A 20,265-nucleotide genomic window follows, 5' to 3' on the forward strand; every position below is an offset into this window, starting at 1 on the left:
GTGCTTTAACCCACACTCAACAGCTTAAAACAACAGTTTCTGTGGGTCAGCAATCCAGGCACAGGACAGCCAAATGCCTCTTGCTCAGGATCCCTCACAGGGCTTCGTTCATCAGAGGCTTGTGTGGGGGAGGATCTGCTTCTGAGCTCACTCACGTGGCTGCTGGCAACCTCAGGTCCTCCCTGGCTGTAAGCCAGAGACTTCATGTGGGCCTCTCCACGGGGCAGCTCACAACACAACACCTGTCTTCCCTCAGAGCGGAAGAGGGAGAGAGCAGGCCCAAGCTGGAAACCATAGTCTCTTGGTAACCTAATCTCAGAAGTGACACCACCATTTTTGCATGTTCTGTCCATTAGAAGTGAATCACTAGGTCCAGGCCGTATTCAAGGGGAGGACATTACGCAAGAGCTTAAGGACTAAGGGTGGGGAATCATTGGAGACCAGCTGAGCGGCTGCCTACCGTATCTTGTGGCACTTGCCCCACAGCCACCACACTAATGTTTACATCCTTATTCAGATGTGAACTGGAAGAAAACGTACCAAGTCCCTGGGATTCTGATAGAGCAGCAAATTGCATGGAGGTCACCAGCACACATTTAACCGCCAGGCAGCCCTGGGTTGGAACGCCAGCTCTGCCATTTACCAGCTGTGTGATCTTGGTGGGCAAGTCACTTAACCTCTCTGAACCTAAGAATTATATGTGACACACTGGGTTAGTGGGAAGATTCAATGATATAATGCATGTAAAAACTTAAAGTGCTTGGCATATAATAAGCACTTAATAAACTCAATGTTTAAGTGGTAATTTCTACAATTTGGTATTTTTAAATAATCAACAGCAAGAGAATCATTAGAAAGGAAATCAGGCCCACCGGTGTTACTCAGTGGTTGAGCATTGGTCCATGAAACAAAAGGTCACCGGTTCAACTCCCGGCCAGGGCACATGCCAGGGTTGCAGGTTGGATCCCCAGTAAAGGGCATGTGGAAGGCCGCTGATGGCTGTTTCTATCTCTCTATCCCTTTCCCTTCCTCCATCTCTAAAAATCAATAAACCATATTTAAACAACAGCAACAACAACAAAAAATCAGCAAGGATATGAAAGAACTCAACAACACCATCAACCAACAGAATCTAAACAACATTTATAGATCACTCCATCCAGCAACAACAGAATACACGTTCTTTTTAAGTGTCTATGGAACATATATCATGATATACCATATCCTGGGCCAAAAAACAGGACCTTCACAAATTTAAAACCATTAAAGTTATACAGACTGTGTTCTCTGACCACAATGAAGTCAATCTAGATATCTATAGCAGAAAAATCACAGGAAAACCTCCACATACTTGGAAATTAACATGCTTTAAAATTATCTATGGGTCAAAGATAAAAATCTCAAAAAAATTTGAACATATTAAACTGAAGGAAAATTAAAATAGAACATATCAGTATTTCTGGAACACAAAGCAATGCTGAGAGAAAAAATATGATAGCATTTAATGTATATATTTGAAAAGAAGGAAAATCTCAAAATAATAATCTAAGCTCTCACCTCAAGAAACCAGAAAATGAAACCAAAGCAAACAGAAGTAAAATATTGATAAAAGAAGAAATCAATGAAATTGAAAACAAAGTCAGAAAAAAATCAGTGAAACAAAGAACTGGTTCTTGAAAATGTTAATGAAATTAATAAAACTCTAGCAAGGAAGACAAAGATAAAAGATAGAAGATACAAATTACCAATATTAGAAATGAAACAGGGGATATCACTGCAGACCCTGCTGATATCAAAAGGATAATAGGACAATACTATGAATAACTCTGCACATATAAATTTGACAACTTACACAAAATGAATCAATAAATTGAAAAACTGCAACTTATTCATTATGAAACAGATAATTTGAATATCCCTATTACTATTAAGGATATTGAATTCATTATTTTAAAATTAAAAGAAATCCTTTGATTCAGATTATTTCACTGAAGAATTCAACCAAATGTTCAAAGAAATTTAACACCAGTTCTCCATGATTTCTTTTAGAAAATAGAAGAGGAAAGAACACTTTCAATTCATCTTACAAAGCTAGTAATTGCCCTGATACCAAAATCAATCAGAGAGTAGGGGAAAAAAGAAAACTAGAGAACAATATCTTTCATGAAAATAGATTCAGAAATCCTTAGCTAAATACTAGCAAACAGAATTCAGCAATCTATAAAAATAATTATGCCCATGGCCAAGTGGGGTTTATTTCAGGACTGTGCGCCTGGTTGGATATTTGAAAGTTAATCAATGTAATCTAACATAATAATCTTCTCACATAATCTTATCAATTGAGACAGAGAAAGCTTTAACAAAATTCAACATACATTCATCATAAAAACTCAAAAAAATAGGAATAGAGGGGAACTTCTTCCACTTTATAAAGAACACCTACAGCCCTAACTGGTTTGGCTCAGTGGACAGAGGGTCGGCCTGCGGACTGAAGGGTTCGATTCCAGTCAAGGGCATGTACCTTGGTTGCGGGCATATCCCCAGTGGGGGATGTGCAGGAGGCAGCTGATTGATGTTTCTCTCTCATCGATGTTTCTAACTCTCTATCCCTCTCCCTCTCTGTAAAAAAATCAATAAAATATATTTAAAGAAAAATAAAAAGAACATCTACAAAAATCCTGCAGCAAACATTTATACTTAATGGTGAATGACTAAATGCTTCTTGATAAAATCAGGAACAAAGTAAAGATGTCCACTTTTACCACTCTTAATTAACATAGTGCTGAAAGTCCTAGTCAGTACTGGCAAGAAAAGGAATTAAAAGGCATATAGATTATAAAGGAATAAATAAAATTATCCTATTTGTAGATGACATAACTGTCTACATCAAAAATCCCAAGGAATCTACAGAAAAATCTATAGAATAAGTGAGTTCAGCAAGATCACAGGATACAAGATAAACATACAAAAATAAATTGTATATCTATATATTAGCAACAAGCACATGGATACTAAAATTAAAAAATATGTTACCGCCTGGCTGGTTTGGCTCAGTGGTTGAGCATTGACCTATGAACCAGGTGGTCACAGTTCGATTCCTAGTCAGAGCACATACCCAGGTTGCAGGCTCAACCCCCAGTGGGGGGCATGCAGGAGGCAGCCGATCTATCAATGATTCTCTCTCATCATCGATGTTTCTATCCCTCTCACCTTCTCTCTCACTCTCTGAAATCAATAAAAATATATATATTTTTAAAATTACGATACCACTTATAACTACTTGAAAAAGTAAAATACCTAGGAGTAAACCTAACAAAACATGTACCAAAGTTTTATGCTAAAAACTACAAAACACTGGTGAAAAATCAAAATCTAAATAAATGGAGAGGAATAGCCTATTCATAGATGGGGGAACGTAACATATAAAAATGTTAATTCTCCTCAAATTGATACACAAATATAACATAATTTATTCCAGCAAGACTTTTTGTAGATATAAGAAAGATTATTCTAAAATTTATATGAAAAGGCAAAGGAACTAAACGAGCTAAAACTCTTTGAAAAAGAACCTTGCTACCCATGTCAAAACATATTATGTGTTTATATTAGCTACACTAATCAAAAGTGTGTGATATTTGTGAAGGGATACTCAGAGATACATGATCAGAATAGAGGACCCAGAAGTAGACCTATACTCGCATACCCAACTGATTTTCGACAAAGGTACAAAAGCAACTCAATGGAGGAAAGAAAGACAGCCTTTTCAACGTCCTGAAGCAAGTGGACTTCCATAGGCAAAAATATGAACCACAACCTAAGTCTCACACTTTATACAAAAATGAACTTAAAATGAATCTCAGACTTAAATGTAAAATGTAAAATTATAAAACTTTTAGGAAAAAATCTTCAGGATCTAAAGCTAGTCAGAGTCCTTAGACTAGACCCCAAAAGCATGTTCCATAAAATAAAAATTGATAAATTGAACATCACCAAACTTAATCAAAACTAAAAAATTTGTGTGAAGCCGAAGCCGGTTTGGCTCAGTGGATAGAGCGTCGGCCTGCGGACTGAGGGGTCCCGGGTTCGATTCCGGTCAAGGGCATGTACCTGGGTTGTGGGCACTTCCCCAGTGGGGGATGTGCAGGAGGCAGCTGATCGATGTTTCTCTCTCATCGATGTTTCTGATTCTCTATCTCTCTCTCTTCCTCTCTGTAAAAAATCAATAAAATATATTTTTAAAAAAAAATTGTGTGAAAGACCCTATTAAGAGGATGAAAACAATGAGCTACAAACTGGGAGAAAATATGTGCAAACCATATATCTGATTTTTTTTTAAAAGACTCACATTGGGAGTAAACTCAAAACTTGACAATAAAAATGGAAGCAATCCAATTAGAAAATGGCAAAAGACATAAAGAGACATTTCACCAGAGAGTATACCAATGGCAAAAAAAAAAAAAGCATACAAAAAGATGCCATGTCATTAGGGCAATTCAAATTAAAACCACCATGAGCTATCACTAGACACCTATCAGAATGGATAAAATTAACATTATTCATATATACATAGAGAGAGAGGGAGAAAGGGAAAAGAGAGGGACACCGCCGAATGCTGGAGAGAATGCAGAAAAACTGAATCGCTCATCCCTCGCTGCTGGTGAGAATGCAAAATAACAGACCTACTCTTGAAAACAGTGAACGGTTTCCTTTAAAATTACCATATGCCCCAGTAATTGCACTCTGGGCATTTATCCCAGAGAAATTAACATTTATGTTTGCTCAAAACCTGTTCAGGAATGTTTATAGCAGCTTTATTTCCAATAGCCAAAAACTTGAAACAATCCAGATACCCTTCAATGGGCAAATGGTTAAACAAGCCAGTACACGCACGCCATGGAAAACTACGCAGCAATAAAAAGAAACAAATTATGGGCACATACAATAACCTGAATGAAGCTCCAGGGAGGTACCCTGGAAAACCAATCCCAAGTAGATACGTACTGTATGATTTCATTTATATAATGTTCTTGAAGTGATAAAATTATAGAAACGGAGAGCAGACCAGTGGTTCCTGGCAGTTAAGGAGAGGCGGCGGAGGGAGGGAAACTGGATGTGGCCATAAAGGGGCACCATGAGGGGTCCTGGTGGTGGCAGAAAGGCTGAATGAGATATCATACTATAGTTTTGTAAGATGTTGCCATTGGGGGAAAGTGGGTGTGGGGACCATACCAGAGTAGCCGGACAGCCAAGGCCACTCAGAGTGTGAAAGGCCTTGTTGTTCGTGTACTGGGATGTCCAAAGCCACGCTGCGCCTAGCTCATACCATACGCAGGTGCAGGGACACAAGCACAGCACTCCCCTAGTCTACTGCGCACGCGTACCCTTCTGTAGCCAAAATATGATTGATGGAACTATTGGCATGAAGCCTTCTTTGTCTCTGGAATAATATACAAGCTACTGACCAGCGAGTCTGCTGGAGGGCGCTACACAGAGATGTGAGACCACAGAGACCAGCCAGGGTGCCGGGCAGGGGAGACAGGAGAAGCTGCTGAGGCAGAGAGCTCAGGTACCACGACAATGTAAGGTGGTGAGTTTAGAGGCAGCTTGCGGCGGCTCAGATAACGACTGTGAACACAGAGACTATTAGAGGCGTTACTATGCGGGAAAGTTATGTATGTACCAGCCGATGTACGGCTGCCTGATTGGGACACTGTTATGAAGAGCTGTTTGTCTAATGGCTTATGGCCACTGGCTTCTGCAGTAAAGACTACAACCTCTCATGGCTTCTCCATCTAAGACCCAGCGTCCAAGAAGGTCCAGCCCTAGACAGAGGGCCTCAGACCCAACACCTGTAACTAGTGAGCCGAGGATAAAGGAGGAACTTGAACAGTTAGTACAGTGGGCGAGGTTCAGGGCGGAACCGGCCCAGGCACCGTCGGAAAGAATTTAGAAGAATATATGGACTTAGAGCAACTCAGAGCAACAGAGCTTGTGTAGGGCTCTTGCTGTCTCTGACCATGGGTAAAGGGTACATGGGATTTATCTGTATTGATTCTTATATTTACATGTGAATCTACATTTATCTCATAAAAGAATTTATTATAAAAATAATAGCCAGGTCTCCATACTTCTGGGTTCCATTCATCCCTGCTCTCTTCCCTGCTGTATAATCCTCACCCACAGACCCTGCCTCTATGCCATGGAAACCATACGTATCCAGATGTGGCTCTAGCTCCATATGCCCCTCTCTTCTTCTGCCAGCTTGGCCTCCCATGCCATGCCTTAGAGCCACTTCCTGTCTGCTCGCCACTCCAATTCCGTGCATGGATCCATGAATGCCTCGACGCGCAGCGCTCAGAAGACAGTAACACAAAAGCAAGCTACCTGGCTTTCAATGACTGGTGCGATGGGCTCGATCACAGTTATTTTGAAAATTGCTCAAATGAACTCATTATCTCCACATCTGACTGCTGGTTGCATTTGAAATGCAAAATGCACAGGATTGAGGGTTTTTATCTTTTAAATTGAAAAATCTTTTAATTATGTTGAAAAACATAGAGCCATCACTTTTGATTTCAACACTTGCCACCTCTCGTTTTCCTAGTATTCACATCACAGAATGTTCTATCTTGTAAGCAAAATGAAAGAAACGAATGAAGGTATGCTTGGATTGCAGAATCTCTTTTAAATGCTTGTTTATAGCAGGATAGAACCATTACTAACATTATATTTATAGCAATGGGGGGGGGGTTGGAAAAGGGGGGATCAGACATGGTGGACTTACTAATGAAATATGCCCTACAGATGCCCCTTCACCATGAAACCAAAAGGGAGCTTTAAGAAACACTATCTGTTGGTGATAAAGTTTTCTTAAATTTATAATGAGCCAAGAGGGATGATACAGACATGAAATTCATCAAAGAAAGAAAACTAGAATAGATACATAAGGAGAAAGAAACAGATGAATACACAGAACTTGGAGGTTACCTTTCTGCAAAAGCAAACCGATGTTATTTACCAGAGTAGAGACTTAAATCTGAGGGTAAACAGAGCAGGAGAAAAAGAAAATAGACAAGTAGAGACTTATGAAAAGAGACACTCAGAAAGCTTAAAAGCAATGGACTTAAAAGGTAAAGTACAAAGCAAACAAAACTACCAACTTAAAAAACAGGTGGTCAAGGAAAGCCAGGGGCAAAGTGGGAACCAGGTGGTGAAGGGCAAGGGGAGGGGAAAAAAGAAGGGTACATCTGTAATACTCTCAACTATAAAAATATTAAAAACTAGAGGCCCAATTCATGAAATTCATGCAAGGGCCTTGGCCCCCCCCCACCCCACCACCACCACGGCCACCTCTGCCTCAGCCCCCGCCCGCCACAGCTTTGTCCAGAAGGAAGGACACCTGGTCTAATTAGCATATTACACCTTTATTGTTATAGACTTGAGGACCAATGCACGAAAATTCATGCAATAGCAGGCCTTCCTTCCCCCAGCTGCCAGCACCGGCTTCCCTCTGGCACCTGGGACCCGGGCTACCCTCCTCTGGCCGCTGGCAGGCACCCGGGACCCAGACTGGCTTCCCTTCGGCCCCAGCTTTGTCAGGAAGGACATCCAGAATGATGTCCAGAAGATGTCTAGTCTAAATAGCATACTACCCTTTTATTATTATAAATAGTAATTATAAAAAAAACAGGTTAAATGCAGTTGAACAGTTCCTTAAAAAATTAAATATTGAGTTACCATGTGACCCAAAAATTTCACTCCTGTGTATATAACCAAGAGAAATAAAAACATATAGCCACACAAAATCTTGCACATGAGTGTTTAAAGCAGCATTATTCATATTAGCCAAAAAAGTAAAAGTAACTCAAATGTCCATCAACTAATGAATAAACAAAATGTGGTATATCCATACAAAAAAAGGAATGGAGTATAATACAAGATACAACATGGGTGAACTTGGAAAACATGCTTAATGAAATAAGCCAGATCCAAAAGACCACATATTGCATGATTCTATTATATGAAATGTCCAAAATAAGCAAATCCATAAAAACAGGAAGTAGATGAGTGGTTGCCAGGATGTGGGGAAGAAGAAAGTTGGGAGTGACTACTAATAAGTATGATGGAAAAGTTCTAAAATTAGATAGTAATGATAACTGAACATTATATACTAAAAATCACTGAACTACCCACTGTAAAGTAGTAAATTGTGTGTTATATTAATTACATTTCAATTAAAAAGGAATGAAGTGCTGATACGTGCTACAGCATTGATTAACCTTAAAAGCATTGCTTAGTGAAAGAAGCCAGTCATAAAAGACCACATATTACATGATTCCATTTATATGCAATGTCTAAAATAGATGAATTTATAAAGACAGAAAGTAGAATAGCTGTTGCCTGTGGATGGGAGAGTTGATGGAGTTGGGGAATTGATACTTAAAATATAGATTTCTTTTTGGATTATGAAAATATTCTAAAATTATATAGGGGTGATGGTTGCACAACTCTGAGTATATTTTTAAAACACTGTATTGTATACTTTATAAGGATGAATTATAAGATCTGCAAATCATTTTCCAATACAGCTGTTATTTTTAGAATTAAATAGGGTTTTCCTAGAAGGTATTTATATTGATCAGTCCAACAATTTCTTGTTGAGCACTACATTTTCAGTGCTCTGCTAGCATTATGAATATCAGCATAAATATAATTCATGGTGCCTGCACTCAAGGAGTCTACATTCTATTTAAAAAAGAAATATTTATGTGTCGGAAAACAATAAGCAACAGAAAACAGTGTGTCTTAGGGAGTTAAATTGAACTGACTATACTGAAATTGTCAGTCTCCCAGATTGAGTATCTTAAGCCATGACTGGTGCTAGCTAGCCCAGAGTTATGTATAGCACTTAATTTTTGCCTCCAATAATTCTACATTGCTGTGACAAATCTGACCAGAGTCTTTATTCATAAAACTAGAGGCCTGGTGCACAAATTTGTGCACAGGTGGGGCCCAGCTGGCCCACCCCAATGGGAGCCATCAGGCCAGGCTGGCTGGGGGGAGGGGCCGAGGACGGTTGGCCAGCAGGCCCCACCCCCGATCAGGGTGTTGGGGGCCAACCAGGGGCAGGGCCGGCCAGGGGCAGGGCTGGCTAGGGGGAGGGGCTGTGGGCAATTGGGGCCCAGATCATGTTGGTTGGCTGCCGCAGTGTGCATCATAGCCACCGGTCATTCTGGTCGTTCCACCATTCCAGTTGCTGTGCTTTTATATATATAAATACTTAGACAGTAACTCAGGGAAATATTTTTTGATTTCCAAGTGGGAAAGACATTTCCAAGCATAAAAGCGAAGGAGATGACTTAAAGGAAATGATTGATAGCCCTGGCTTCATAAAATACTTTAGAGGAGGAATATAGCATGCTGCTATATCCAAGCATAAAATAAAATAAAAACCAGCATGGGCATTATTAGTTAAAAAGCCACTTAAGTCAACCAAAACGGAATACATTTTATTCTCAAACTACCAGAATGTTAGTATTTCAGTGGTTGTATGCTATTTAACTCGGTAGCAGATCATAGAAAAAGCAAGGGTTTGTGAGAAGATGGTCCACAGGCAAATTGAGACAGTAATGATCTGAAATGAGAAGTTCTTCCAGACTTTGAAGATAAAGAAATCAGAAGAGAAAGAATGGGAAAAGGAAAGAAAGGAAGGGAGAATGGAGGGAAGAAAAACAGAGAAGAGGAGAGGAGGGGAGGGGAGGGGTGGAAGGGGAGGGGAGGGCAGGGGAGGGCAGGGGAGGGCAAGGAAGGGAAGGGAAAACCTTGCTTAGTTTTCCAGGTGAGCCACAGTATTCTGCTGCTACATAATGTGAAACCTCAGCCTTCCTTGCCCAGCCTGACTACACAGGAAAACCAACTCCATTACACATCCCCTCCCATCTACACTGGCCACATGTGATGGCTAACCCTGGTACCAAAACCTGGCATGTGATTCAGATGTACTATGCAGATAACTCAAATAGCCAAAAATGGGGGTAAGAGACTTTCAGGGAAGGGAGTTCTTTTCTAAGACCAGCTGATGCCTGTGGGCTGGGTAAATCATGATGTTCAGAGGTTGTGGTGGGTTGTGTGTAAAGGACAGAGCTCTCTGGAAGACTTGGTGCAGTGGTTGTGGGAAAAGTCCTTCAACTGGGAGGGCTTTCCAGAAAGGGCGATGCTTTCTCCAGGGTCTAAGAGCTTTGGAGATAATCTTCTCTTTCGGTATTTTATGTCTTGCTGGTTATTAAAGGTAAAAATATAAACCTTCAAATGTAGGTGTAAAATTCAAAGTTTTGGTTAAGAAATATATCACTAAAAATAAAATAAACTTTTTAAAAAAGAGAACTTAAATTTTTTGCTGAAATGGGCTAAAAGCCAGGGAATAAATAATTGAGTTATTAAGCCCAGATCAAATATTTAATGAATTCAGTTAAGTAAGCAATTAAGTCTTGGTTCTTAACTGCACAGTTAAAAAAAAAAACAGTTCATCATGTAAAAATGACCTGCATTTTTTAAATTGTCTGACTTTGTTCACTACTATTCCAAGTAATTACAATATTTTGATTTGTTTTCAACCAGCCTTTTTGTACCTTTAATTCCCCATGTTCTCCCATCCTTTTTCTCCTCCCCAGTCTTTTCTTTACTCCTCTGCATCCTCCAACCTAGCTTCTTCTCCCTTTTTATTCAATTTTTAATGTCTTGTACAGAGCAAGGTCTATATTAATGTTTGTTCAATTGAATTGAATTGAAATTCATTTCATTCCTTGTACTCCACTATCTAATATCTGAGAGTGTCCTGGGCACTGTTTGTACAGGCTGTTCTTGCTTTTCCTGAGAGTATTGCTGGACTGTCACAGTGACCCTACAAGCTGAAGCCATTAAAATCTATTTTAATAATCAATGGGGAAAATTAAGTTTGTTCTATGACCTTTACATATTTTTATCAAAGAGATTAAAAACTTTTATTGTTATAAATATGTAGGAAAATGGCCAAAAAGAGTAAAGCTAATATTTATTATGCTATAATTGAACATTAGAAATATTAATAATTAAAATGACCTATTTCATTCTAAAAAAAAAAATAAACCTTAGGACAGGTAGTTTAGGCAGTGCTTGCCTTCTCATTATATAACTTACAACGTGAAGTGAGTGCCTTTATTTATGCCTTGGGAAATTGCCATACTCCTTTCTTAGTTGGGATTGGCTTCCAATATTTTTTCTTTGCCCTTTCAATGTCGTAAAATATCTATGTTTTTCTTTAATATGAAATGTTGACAGCATCATTTCCCCTGGGTCATCTCCCTCCTTTTCGTCACAACCACTCTTCTCGTTTTGTACAGTAAGTTCTCCTTCACTAGGTCTCTCCGGCTGCATATCTAGAGTTGAATGGTGGCACTGTCGACATTCCATGATCACCTTTTTCTTCTATAACTTCATTTACGTTTGGTTCAGATTTCACCTCTACAACCACTTTCTGTTTCTCTGCTGAACTTTCATCTTTGTTGGCCCATTTCTTCTCACGACCATCCATTTTTGTAACATGCTGCACAGGTTTAGGAGACAAGGGGGCAACACAGCTACACACTTTGCTGTCTCTGTGGGAACTGAATAGCAGATGCTCAGTGACCAATCACCCAAAGACACACTTTTAAAAAAAGTGACATAATTGGTCACAGATCTTGATAACCATCTGTTATTTACATAGTGATCTGTAGACTAAAAATCAATTAGTGGTAACTGAAATTAGAACTGTACTTGTTGGAGGACTGATACTATTTAACTAAACCATGGTAACTGTAATGTATGTATAGCAAAGTGATGCAAAGTGAGGGTACCTCTCCTTTCTTTTTGGTAGATGACAGATTCTTACATAGATTTTAATAATGCCACAAAGTTGGTCCTGGCCTTCACTCTGTTGGTCCTGAGTAAATACAACCAACCTTGTTATTAGGCTATCTTAGTATATAAGTTCTAAAATTTGAAGTAGTGTTTCTTAGGAAAGAGTATAGGGGACATGCTTCTAATTTTGTATTCTTCCCGGTAACACAAATTATTTCAAATATTTATCTATGTCTCTTATTAACAAATATAGATGAATAAATACCAATTTTCATTTATCACCTGCCCTGTTAGATTAGTCATCCCTGGGTAGTTTTAAGTATAAATTAACTAAGTATAGGAAAAACTGAAATTTAGATGGCTAATAGACATAGAAAAAGATACTCAATATCACTAATCATCAGAAAAATGCAAATGAAAACTACAATGAGATATCACCTCACACCTGTCAGAATACCTATCATCACTAAATCAACAAACAACAAATGTTGGTGATGATGTGGAGAAAATAAAAGTAGCACTATCTTATGACCCAGTTAATCCACTTCTGGGTATTTATCTGAAAAAATCCAAAACACCAATTTGAAAAGATATACAATAGCCAAGATATGGAAGCAATCTACGTGCCCATCAATAGACAATTAGATAAAGACGTGGTACATATATACAATGAAATATTAATTAGCCATAAGAAGAATGAAATCTTACCATTTGTGATAGCATGGATGAACCTAGAGGGAATTATGCTAAGTGACATAAGTCAGTTAGAGAAAGACAAGTACCGTATGATTTCACTTACATGTGAAATATAAAGAAAAAAATAAATGAGCAAACACAAAAGAAACAAACTCAATGAGGGGGTTGAGGGGCTGGATGAAAAGGTAAAAGGATGAAGAGGCACAAATGGGCAGTCACAAAATAGTCATGGGATATAAATACAGCATAGGGAATATAGTCAATAATATTGTAATAACTCTGTATAGTATCAGGTGGGTATTAGACTTATCAGGAGGACTATTCTGTAAATTATATAAATGTCTAACCACTTCACTGTACACATGAAACTAATATAATATTTGGTGTCAATTGTACCTGAAATTTTAAAAATATTTTTAATTGGAATTTTCAAGATTAGCATATGATTTTCCAGCTCTCCCTCCTTCATTCACAGAGCCTTTTGCTCATGTTGCTTTCAAACTATTATTTAGTTTCCATCTTGCATTTAACAAGCTTCTCATAGTGTGACATCAAATACCTTTATAGATTAAGCTCCCTTTCAAAAATCTCCCTGGAAACTCTCTCCAGCTCTAATTAATTCTCCTAGTATTAAATTTTAAATGCTTCTTTTGTGTCAAGATGCACCCACTTAGGTGCTACAACTTTTTTCCATCCTAAATAATTTTACTCCAGTCCAGCCCGGGTGAAGATATTCTTCACCGTGCCTGGTGACGGCGCCCTTCCCTGGGCCTCAGCTGGAACATGCCTACGTCTCCCAGTATTCCCTTTTCTGAATGTGTGCTTATTTTTAGGTCATTTGTAATGATTCTTGAGGGGAAAAAATGGAAACTTTAAAAACTACTTTTTTTAATATATTTTATTGATTTTTTACAGAGAGGAAGGGTGAGGAGTAGAGAGTTAGAAACATCGATGAGAGAGAAGCATCGATCGGCTGCCTCCTGCACACCCCCCACTGGGTCTGTGCCCGCCACCAAGGTACATGCCCTTGACCGGAATCAAACCCGGGACCCCTCAGTCCCCAGGCCAATGCTCTATCCAGTGAGCCAAACCGGCCAGGGCAAAAACTACTTTTAAAAGGTCAGTAACACTAGTCTTGGGAGAGAGAAAGAAAAAGAAAAGAAAGAAAAAACACCCTAGCACCCCAGGTTGTCATGGGGCTCTACAAAAGCAACATCCAACCAAATAAATCCAAAAACAATGAAAAGAGGGGGGAGGGCAACCTCTTGGGCCTAACGTGACCACACCACACAAAGGCCTCAGTAATTGAAAAAGTGTTCCTCAAATTTAACCAAAGTTCATTTGGTGAATTCTGTTATGACATGTGTATATTTATGGGGAAGACAAAATAGTCTTGGTACGTGATGAGTACTAATTAGACTCATTCCTTGTCTTTCTTAACTTAATAAATTCCCTTACCTAATACAAGACATATAATTTTCCTAGCAGAAGATAATACTCAAAACTTCTTTGATATCTCTTATTTTAAAATCAAAATCCATTCCCGTTAAGTATTTCTTAAATAGAGAGGTAAGGTGAGTGTAGTACCTAAAGACTACCACACTGAGGCGTGTGGTGTATTGATTTGTGGCTGCCTTTCAGTTCACCACTAATTAAGTCTTCCTTACAGGTAACAATAGTAGTCAAGAAATTAAACTTGTAAAGCCCAGATGGAAGTTAAATAGTAAGCATCTCCTTTTCTGTGTGTATGGGTGGTGTAAATTGATTGCTAAAAAGAGTCCCACACATTAGAAGGTTATCATATGTTAGAATGATAGGAAATTGAAAGTTACATGGTCATCTTTTTTCTAGAAACTCCACCTAAACCATAAGAGAAATGATCTATGTCCTATTACGGAAAGCATTCAAGCAAGGAGGTCTCTCAATCATCCTATTCAATACTGAATAGTCATCATAGTGTAATCATTCTCATTTTGACTGACCAGATGGAGAATGGCTACAATTCTTAGAGATTTACAAAAAAAAAAAAAAAATCACAAATATGGCATATATAATGCATTGACACCTGTTTACTTGTCAGAGGAAAAACAAGTTTTGGCAACTGTTGGAAATTAAGTCCACTTCAGAACAGAATACCAGAGAACAACTTCCTTACTTAATATATTATTTAGAAATAAAGAACTTTAAAATGAGGCCATATCAATGACCTCAAAATATATAAAACAAAATTTGACAAAATTATAAGGAAAAGTGACAAATCTAATAATGTCAATTTTTTAACACAACTCCCTATGACTAAAACAGCATACAGGCAAAATTTTTTAGTAAGATTATAGATGATATAAACAATGTGATTATGACTTAATCCAATAAACACATAGAATCCAAACCCAATAATTAGAGAATGTATATTTCTTTCAAGTACAATCCCTCTAGATTAAAACATTACAGGTAATTGAAATTCAACCATATACGGAAGTTCTACTAAAGCTATTTGGCCAATAAATTATTATTGAATCTTAATTAAAGGAGAACAGGAGAAAACTATAGTAACATGTATCAACTTGTGTTGATCCCACAGATATTTAAATTATATTTAATAAAATTGTATTTAGTAACTTTTCTTGAATATAACTCTATTTTCATTATTATTTCTAATATAGTGATAGTTTCTAATAATAAATTGCATTATTGGATTGCTCTCTATGAATAGAATTCTCACCATGTAAATACAGATTGCTGCTTATGAGGGGTTCAAAATCCTACTTAACTAAGTATAAAAGAAGATTGAAATTGTAAGTATTAAATTTTCCAAGAAAATATGTACATAATTTAAGATTTAAGAATTTTATTTTGAATTGCAATCCAAATGGGTATAACCATAAAGGTATTTCTCCTTCCAATACATTGTCACCCAGTCCTGCTGCCCAAAGGCAGCCATTGTTACAAATTTCCTATGTGTTTCTCTAAGATACTCTACACATAGACAAACATGCATCAGGAAGAACTTTTTTAAAAAAGGAATGGTATTTCAAAATGTTTTAACACATTCAATGCTTTTCTACTTGAGGCCAAATCTATAGTGCAGAATCTTCAGACTTGGCGTCAGACGCAATATAAGTAAAACCCAATTACAAGATCAAGATGAGAGAGATGTTGTATTGTTCATTAAACTTTTTATAGAAAAATCAGGAGAAAACTGTGTCCATGCAATAAGTTCCAGGACTTGAATATGGTACCAGTTAGACATACAAATTAAGTGACATATATAACTACCGTGTGTTATGATGTATCATGTAAAGATATCAAAGATATCAGGTAATTAGTTTGTCCACAATAGAATGGAATCTTAAAAAGAACTGATTATACAAAACCATTGCTTTCTTAAACAACCTAAAATTTAGCCAGATCTGAGACACTGCCAGGGGCTGTCCAATTAATCTGTTTTGTCACCTTTGCTAAAATGTTATTCATAATACAAAAGTCTCAATAAGGAACATGTAATGTCCAAGAGTATAGTTTATATTACCTTGTTACTTTTAACCCAACATATTTGGTATTTCCCATGGAGAGAAAAGATTTTCTTTCTTTTTTTCTAAATCTGTTTTTGGAATCAATTTATAAGAAAACTGTCACCTTTGTCTTTAGGCTCTTCTAACATACAGGAGCGACCCAACCATGAGAAAAATGATGAATCACCTGTATTTTTATATCATGCCTGTGTTTAATGTTGATGGATACCATTTCAGCTGGACCAATGTAAGTCACTTTGCCTATCCAATCAAAAAAAGGTGGAGTAATTCATAGAAAACTGTCACAAACAGGAAGGAAGCTGTGGGTAGCCAGCTTCGTGATCCCAAGCTACAAGAGAGACCTCACTCCTTCCCCCATCATAGCAACAACCTTTTGATTTTGTTTGTATGTTTAGCTTTGCATAAGATTTCATGTAAATATCCCTAGCCAGTCTGACTCAGTGGATAGAGCATCGGCCCTTGGACTGATGGGTCCTAGTTCCATTCAGGGAACTAGGTGGGCGGCAACCAATTGATGTGTCTCTCTCACATTGATGTTTCTCTTTCTCTGTTTCTTCCACTCTCTGTAAAAGTCAACAGAAAAATATCATTGGGTGAGGATTAACAATAACAGCAGCAAAAAGATTTCGTGTAAATAAAGATTTCTCCTTTTAAATAAATGGTGAAAAAACACTAGTTTAGTCCAGCGTATTCAATTTGCCTGTAAAGAAATGAGGCCAACCTAAGGTAAGAGACAGCAGGGTCGTGGCAGATAATGGAGCATAAACCTGAGTGCCCAGTCCTCTTTCCACTCCTTGAATTTATTCTGTTCCAGGAGGAACTCTCCCCTAATGCTGGGATTCATTCACTGTTGTGCTACTAAAATGCATGTGAGTAACCTTGTAAGTATTTTTTTCTGCAACTATGATCTTAATTACATTCTAGGATCGATTTTGGAGGAAAACAAGGTCAAGGAACTCAAGGTTTCGCTGCCGTGGAGTGGATGCCAATCGTAACTGGAAAGTGAAATGGTGTGGTAAGTGGGGGACTAATTGAGATTCAGATCTTTTCCACTCAGAAGTGGTGAGCCTGTGAGGACTCTCATGTGAGACTGATGTTTTTCTGTATGTGAAAACCTAATATGTACATTGTAGCTATAATGTACATATTAATGCACATAATGTACAAAACAAAATAAAGGGGTTTTAAAATATGTAAACATCAAGGATTTAAATCTGTCAACCCAATCCTGAAAACTGAAAATTTAAAAACAGATGTAAAAGCAAAAAACTGAGGAATGAAGTCTTTGTCATTCAGAAACGAAAACAGGAAGTATGGTTTGTGGTATAAATCTGGTTAAATGTTTTCATCCTTTCGAAGCATCCATCTTCTATAAAAACTGCTGTTTGAAATTTTAACCCTGCTATTTCTGGCTTCTGTAGATGCTTGCTGGCTTAAATAATAAGGAAAATAAGACTACTCCCATTTCAGAGAGGCCATTAAACCTTCCCCAGACGAAGTTATCAGTGCTGGCACCAGGCCAAGCCTTTGGTTGAGGTCTCAAAGCCCCAGCACACAGGGCCCTTCAAGAACTTGTAAAGGGAACCGGAAAAAACCCCCACCATATTTGGGAGACAAAGAAGGTAAAATCGTATAAATATGAGAAACTTCGTGTGTGATTTCACCCAGAATTTGAGATACATTTCCTCTGGGCCCACGCGTAACAAATGTAACTCCATCTCTCTAAGCGTTGCTTGGTTCTTCTCCGGTATTTCTGTAACACTTTCACTGAGCGTAACAAGGATCCTGCCATCATCTGTCAAGATGATCAAAGCTGCCAGATCCTTGATGAGAATCCACCAATCTGCCTGTTATGCCCTGATTGGCCACACACAGAGCAAGTATATTTTTGCTACAGTCCATATTTCATGGATATGGACCTTTCAAGTAAGAGAGAGTATTATTATAAGGAAGGAAACTTGCAAAATAAAAAAAGCAGGTAGCGTACAAGAGACAGAGAGGGAGGGAGAGAATTAGCCATAGCTAGCGTAGCAGAGGCAAAACTTTATCTTTACCCATCTTGAGATTTTAGCTGGGACTCAAACAAAAAGACAGTTTAACGAGGGAAAAACAATATATCAGCATGTACAATGCATGTCACATGGGGAAAACGTCATGGAAAGTTACTCAAAGTGGCAACTTAGAGCTCTGGCTTATCCTGCATCTCCAACAAAGAGCAATAAATCTGAGGAGAAATGACAAGTCAGAGGAGAGCAGTTTTAGGCTCCCAAGGGCAGCCAACTTTGGGAAAGTGACTACATGGGAGAAAAATCATGGAGTAAAGTTTGTTTCAGATTCCTCTGGTCCCTCTCTGGGCTAATAAGAGTCCTGTCTCCAAGAAAAAAAAGAATTTACATCCTGTCTTTAGGCAGAAAAGGGGGAGAAGGTAAAGAGAGCTTTTCCTGTATTTGCTGCTGCTTCATTGCCTTCAGCTCAAAAATAATTTTTATGTCAAAGAGTATATTTGGGGGCGACATATTTTAGTTCCCTTCACTAGTATCATATTTGGCAACAGGAGGGAGGGGAAGGAGAAGTATCATCAAAGTGCAGTTGTAAGGAGCTGCCCTTTGGCGGAGTCCTACCTTAGCTCCCCCAAAACATAGACCCTGTGTGATAGAGAGTCTTTGTTAGTCCCTTAGGAGTGAGGCCTGTCATAACTCACTCATTCTGTGACACTTTGGGTTCTGTGTTAGATGCTACTCCTCCGGTCCCCACCAGCCTCAGACAGAGTAACTGGGCATAAGCTTAGACTCCGCCCACATCTCGCTCCAGGGCACCTCCCTTCATCAGTTAGGACTGGCAAATAAGAATATCAGAGAACAGAAAGAATATAGCTCTAGAATATGACAGATACGGTTTTATTCTACCATCATTGCTCAAATAATTTAGGTAATTTTCCTTAATCAAATAACAATACTAATACCCATCCCAAAGGGTTCTTATAGGAATGAAAGGAATTTACATATGTTTAATGCCTAATTCAGTCCTAGCTTCAAACAGGCGTCTAAATGTCAGTGGCCCACCCCTTCCCTCAACCCTCCAGAATAGTCAGTTCACCTCTGAGCCTCAGGTCAGTTGTATAACTAACTGCCTTTTCCTTCAGGAGAGTGTTGTGATGATGAGCCATAAGGCAAACTTAAAAGAGTTTGCACTCATGGGTGAAGAAAAAGCATTGCATAAGTACTAGAAAGTGCTAGCAGTGGTTCTCAACCTTCCTAAGGCCGCAACCCTTTAATGCAGTTCCTCATGTTGTGATGACCCCCAACCATAAAATTATTTTCGTTGCTACTTCATAACTGTAATGTTGCTACTGTTATGAATCATAATGTAAATATCTGATATGCAGGATGTATTTTCAGGGGTCGCGACCCACAGGTTGAGAACCGCCGGTTTAGAGTTAAAATATTTTTCTTCAACTTGAACTGAGACGACAAGCTTGTTCACATTAACTCCCTAAGACCACTAATTTTTTTAAATTCTATGTTCCCCTTCTCTGATGGGACCACTGTGCATGCTCATTAGGTATGTGCTCTGTTTCACTCGTTGGCAGCTACCCACATCCATGTGTCGTCCACATGATGCCCACCACCATCGGGGTGAGCGGCCTGAATGGGTAACCGAGCTGAGTAACCCTAGCAGGCCAGCCAGCTCTGCCTGCGTAAGGTTAGACTCCTGTTGATATCCAGTTACAAATAACTTTCTTGCTTCCCTTGGCTCTTCTTTCCTTACCCAGCTTGTTTCCTTCATACATATGAAGCCTTCTTTGATTTCTTAGTTTCAACCGCTGTCCCAACTAGAATTCCTTTGATTCTTCCCATTTTTTGAATCCTTCTGATTCTTGCTATCAATCAACGGGCAAGATGTTGACAAAGGATGATGGCAGATGTCAGTTGCAAAATGACCTTGATAGGCCGTTGAAAGGGATGTGGAAATGCAGACAGCCTGGCTGGGACCATCTCTCCTTCCAAACATCTCCCGAGTAGATTCAGCTGATTTGACAGGCAAGCAGATGTGGCCTTCCTCCCTCACAGCGTCAGACTCATTCCCCACAGCTATTTGCTGGGTCAAGGGCATTGAAATAAATGAAATCCCTCAGCGAACCTCCAAATGAGCATAGTGT

The 20,265-nt window shown here is 38.6% G+C and overlaps 1 protein-coding gene across 1 annotated transcript in view; it reads left to right on the forward strand.

Annotated features, from left to right (window-relative positions):
• CPA6 (carboxypeptidase A6) overlaps positions 1–20,265 on the forward strand; it is a 194,816-nt gene that overhangs the window by 146,886 nt on the left and 27,665 nt on the right. Inside the window, exons 7-8 of the mRNA XM_059672668.1 lie at positions 16,222–16,332; positions 17,031–17,121. Coding sequence (XP_059528651.1) covers positions 16,222–16,332; positions 17,031–17,121 — 202 coding nt within the window. The remainder of the gene's footprint in view (positions 1–16,221; positions 16,333–17,030; positions 17,122–20,265) is intronic.

Source organism: Myotis daubentonii, chromosome 17 (genome assembly GCF_963259705.1).
Source record: "Myotis daubentonii chromosome 17, mMyoDau2.1, whole genome shotgun sequence".
Lineage (NCBI taxonomy): Eukaryota > Metazoa > Chordata > Mammalia > Chiroptera > Vespertilionidae > Myotis > Myotis daubentonii.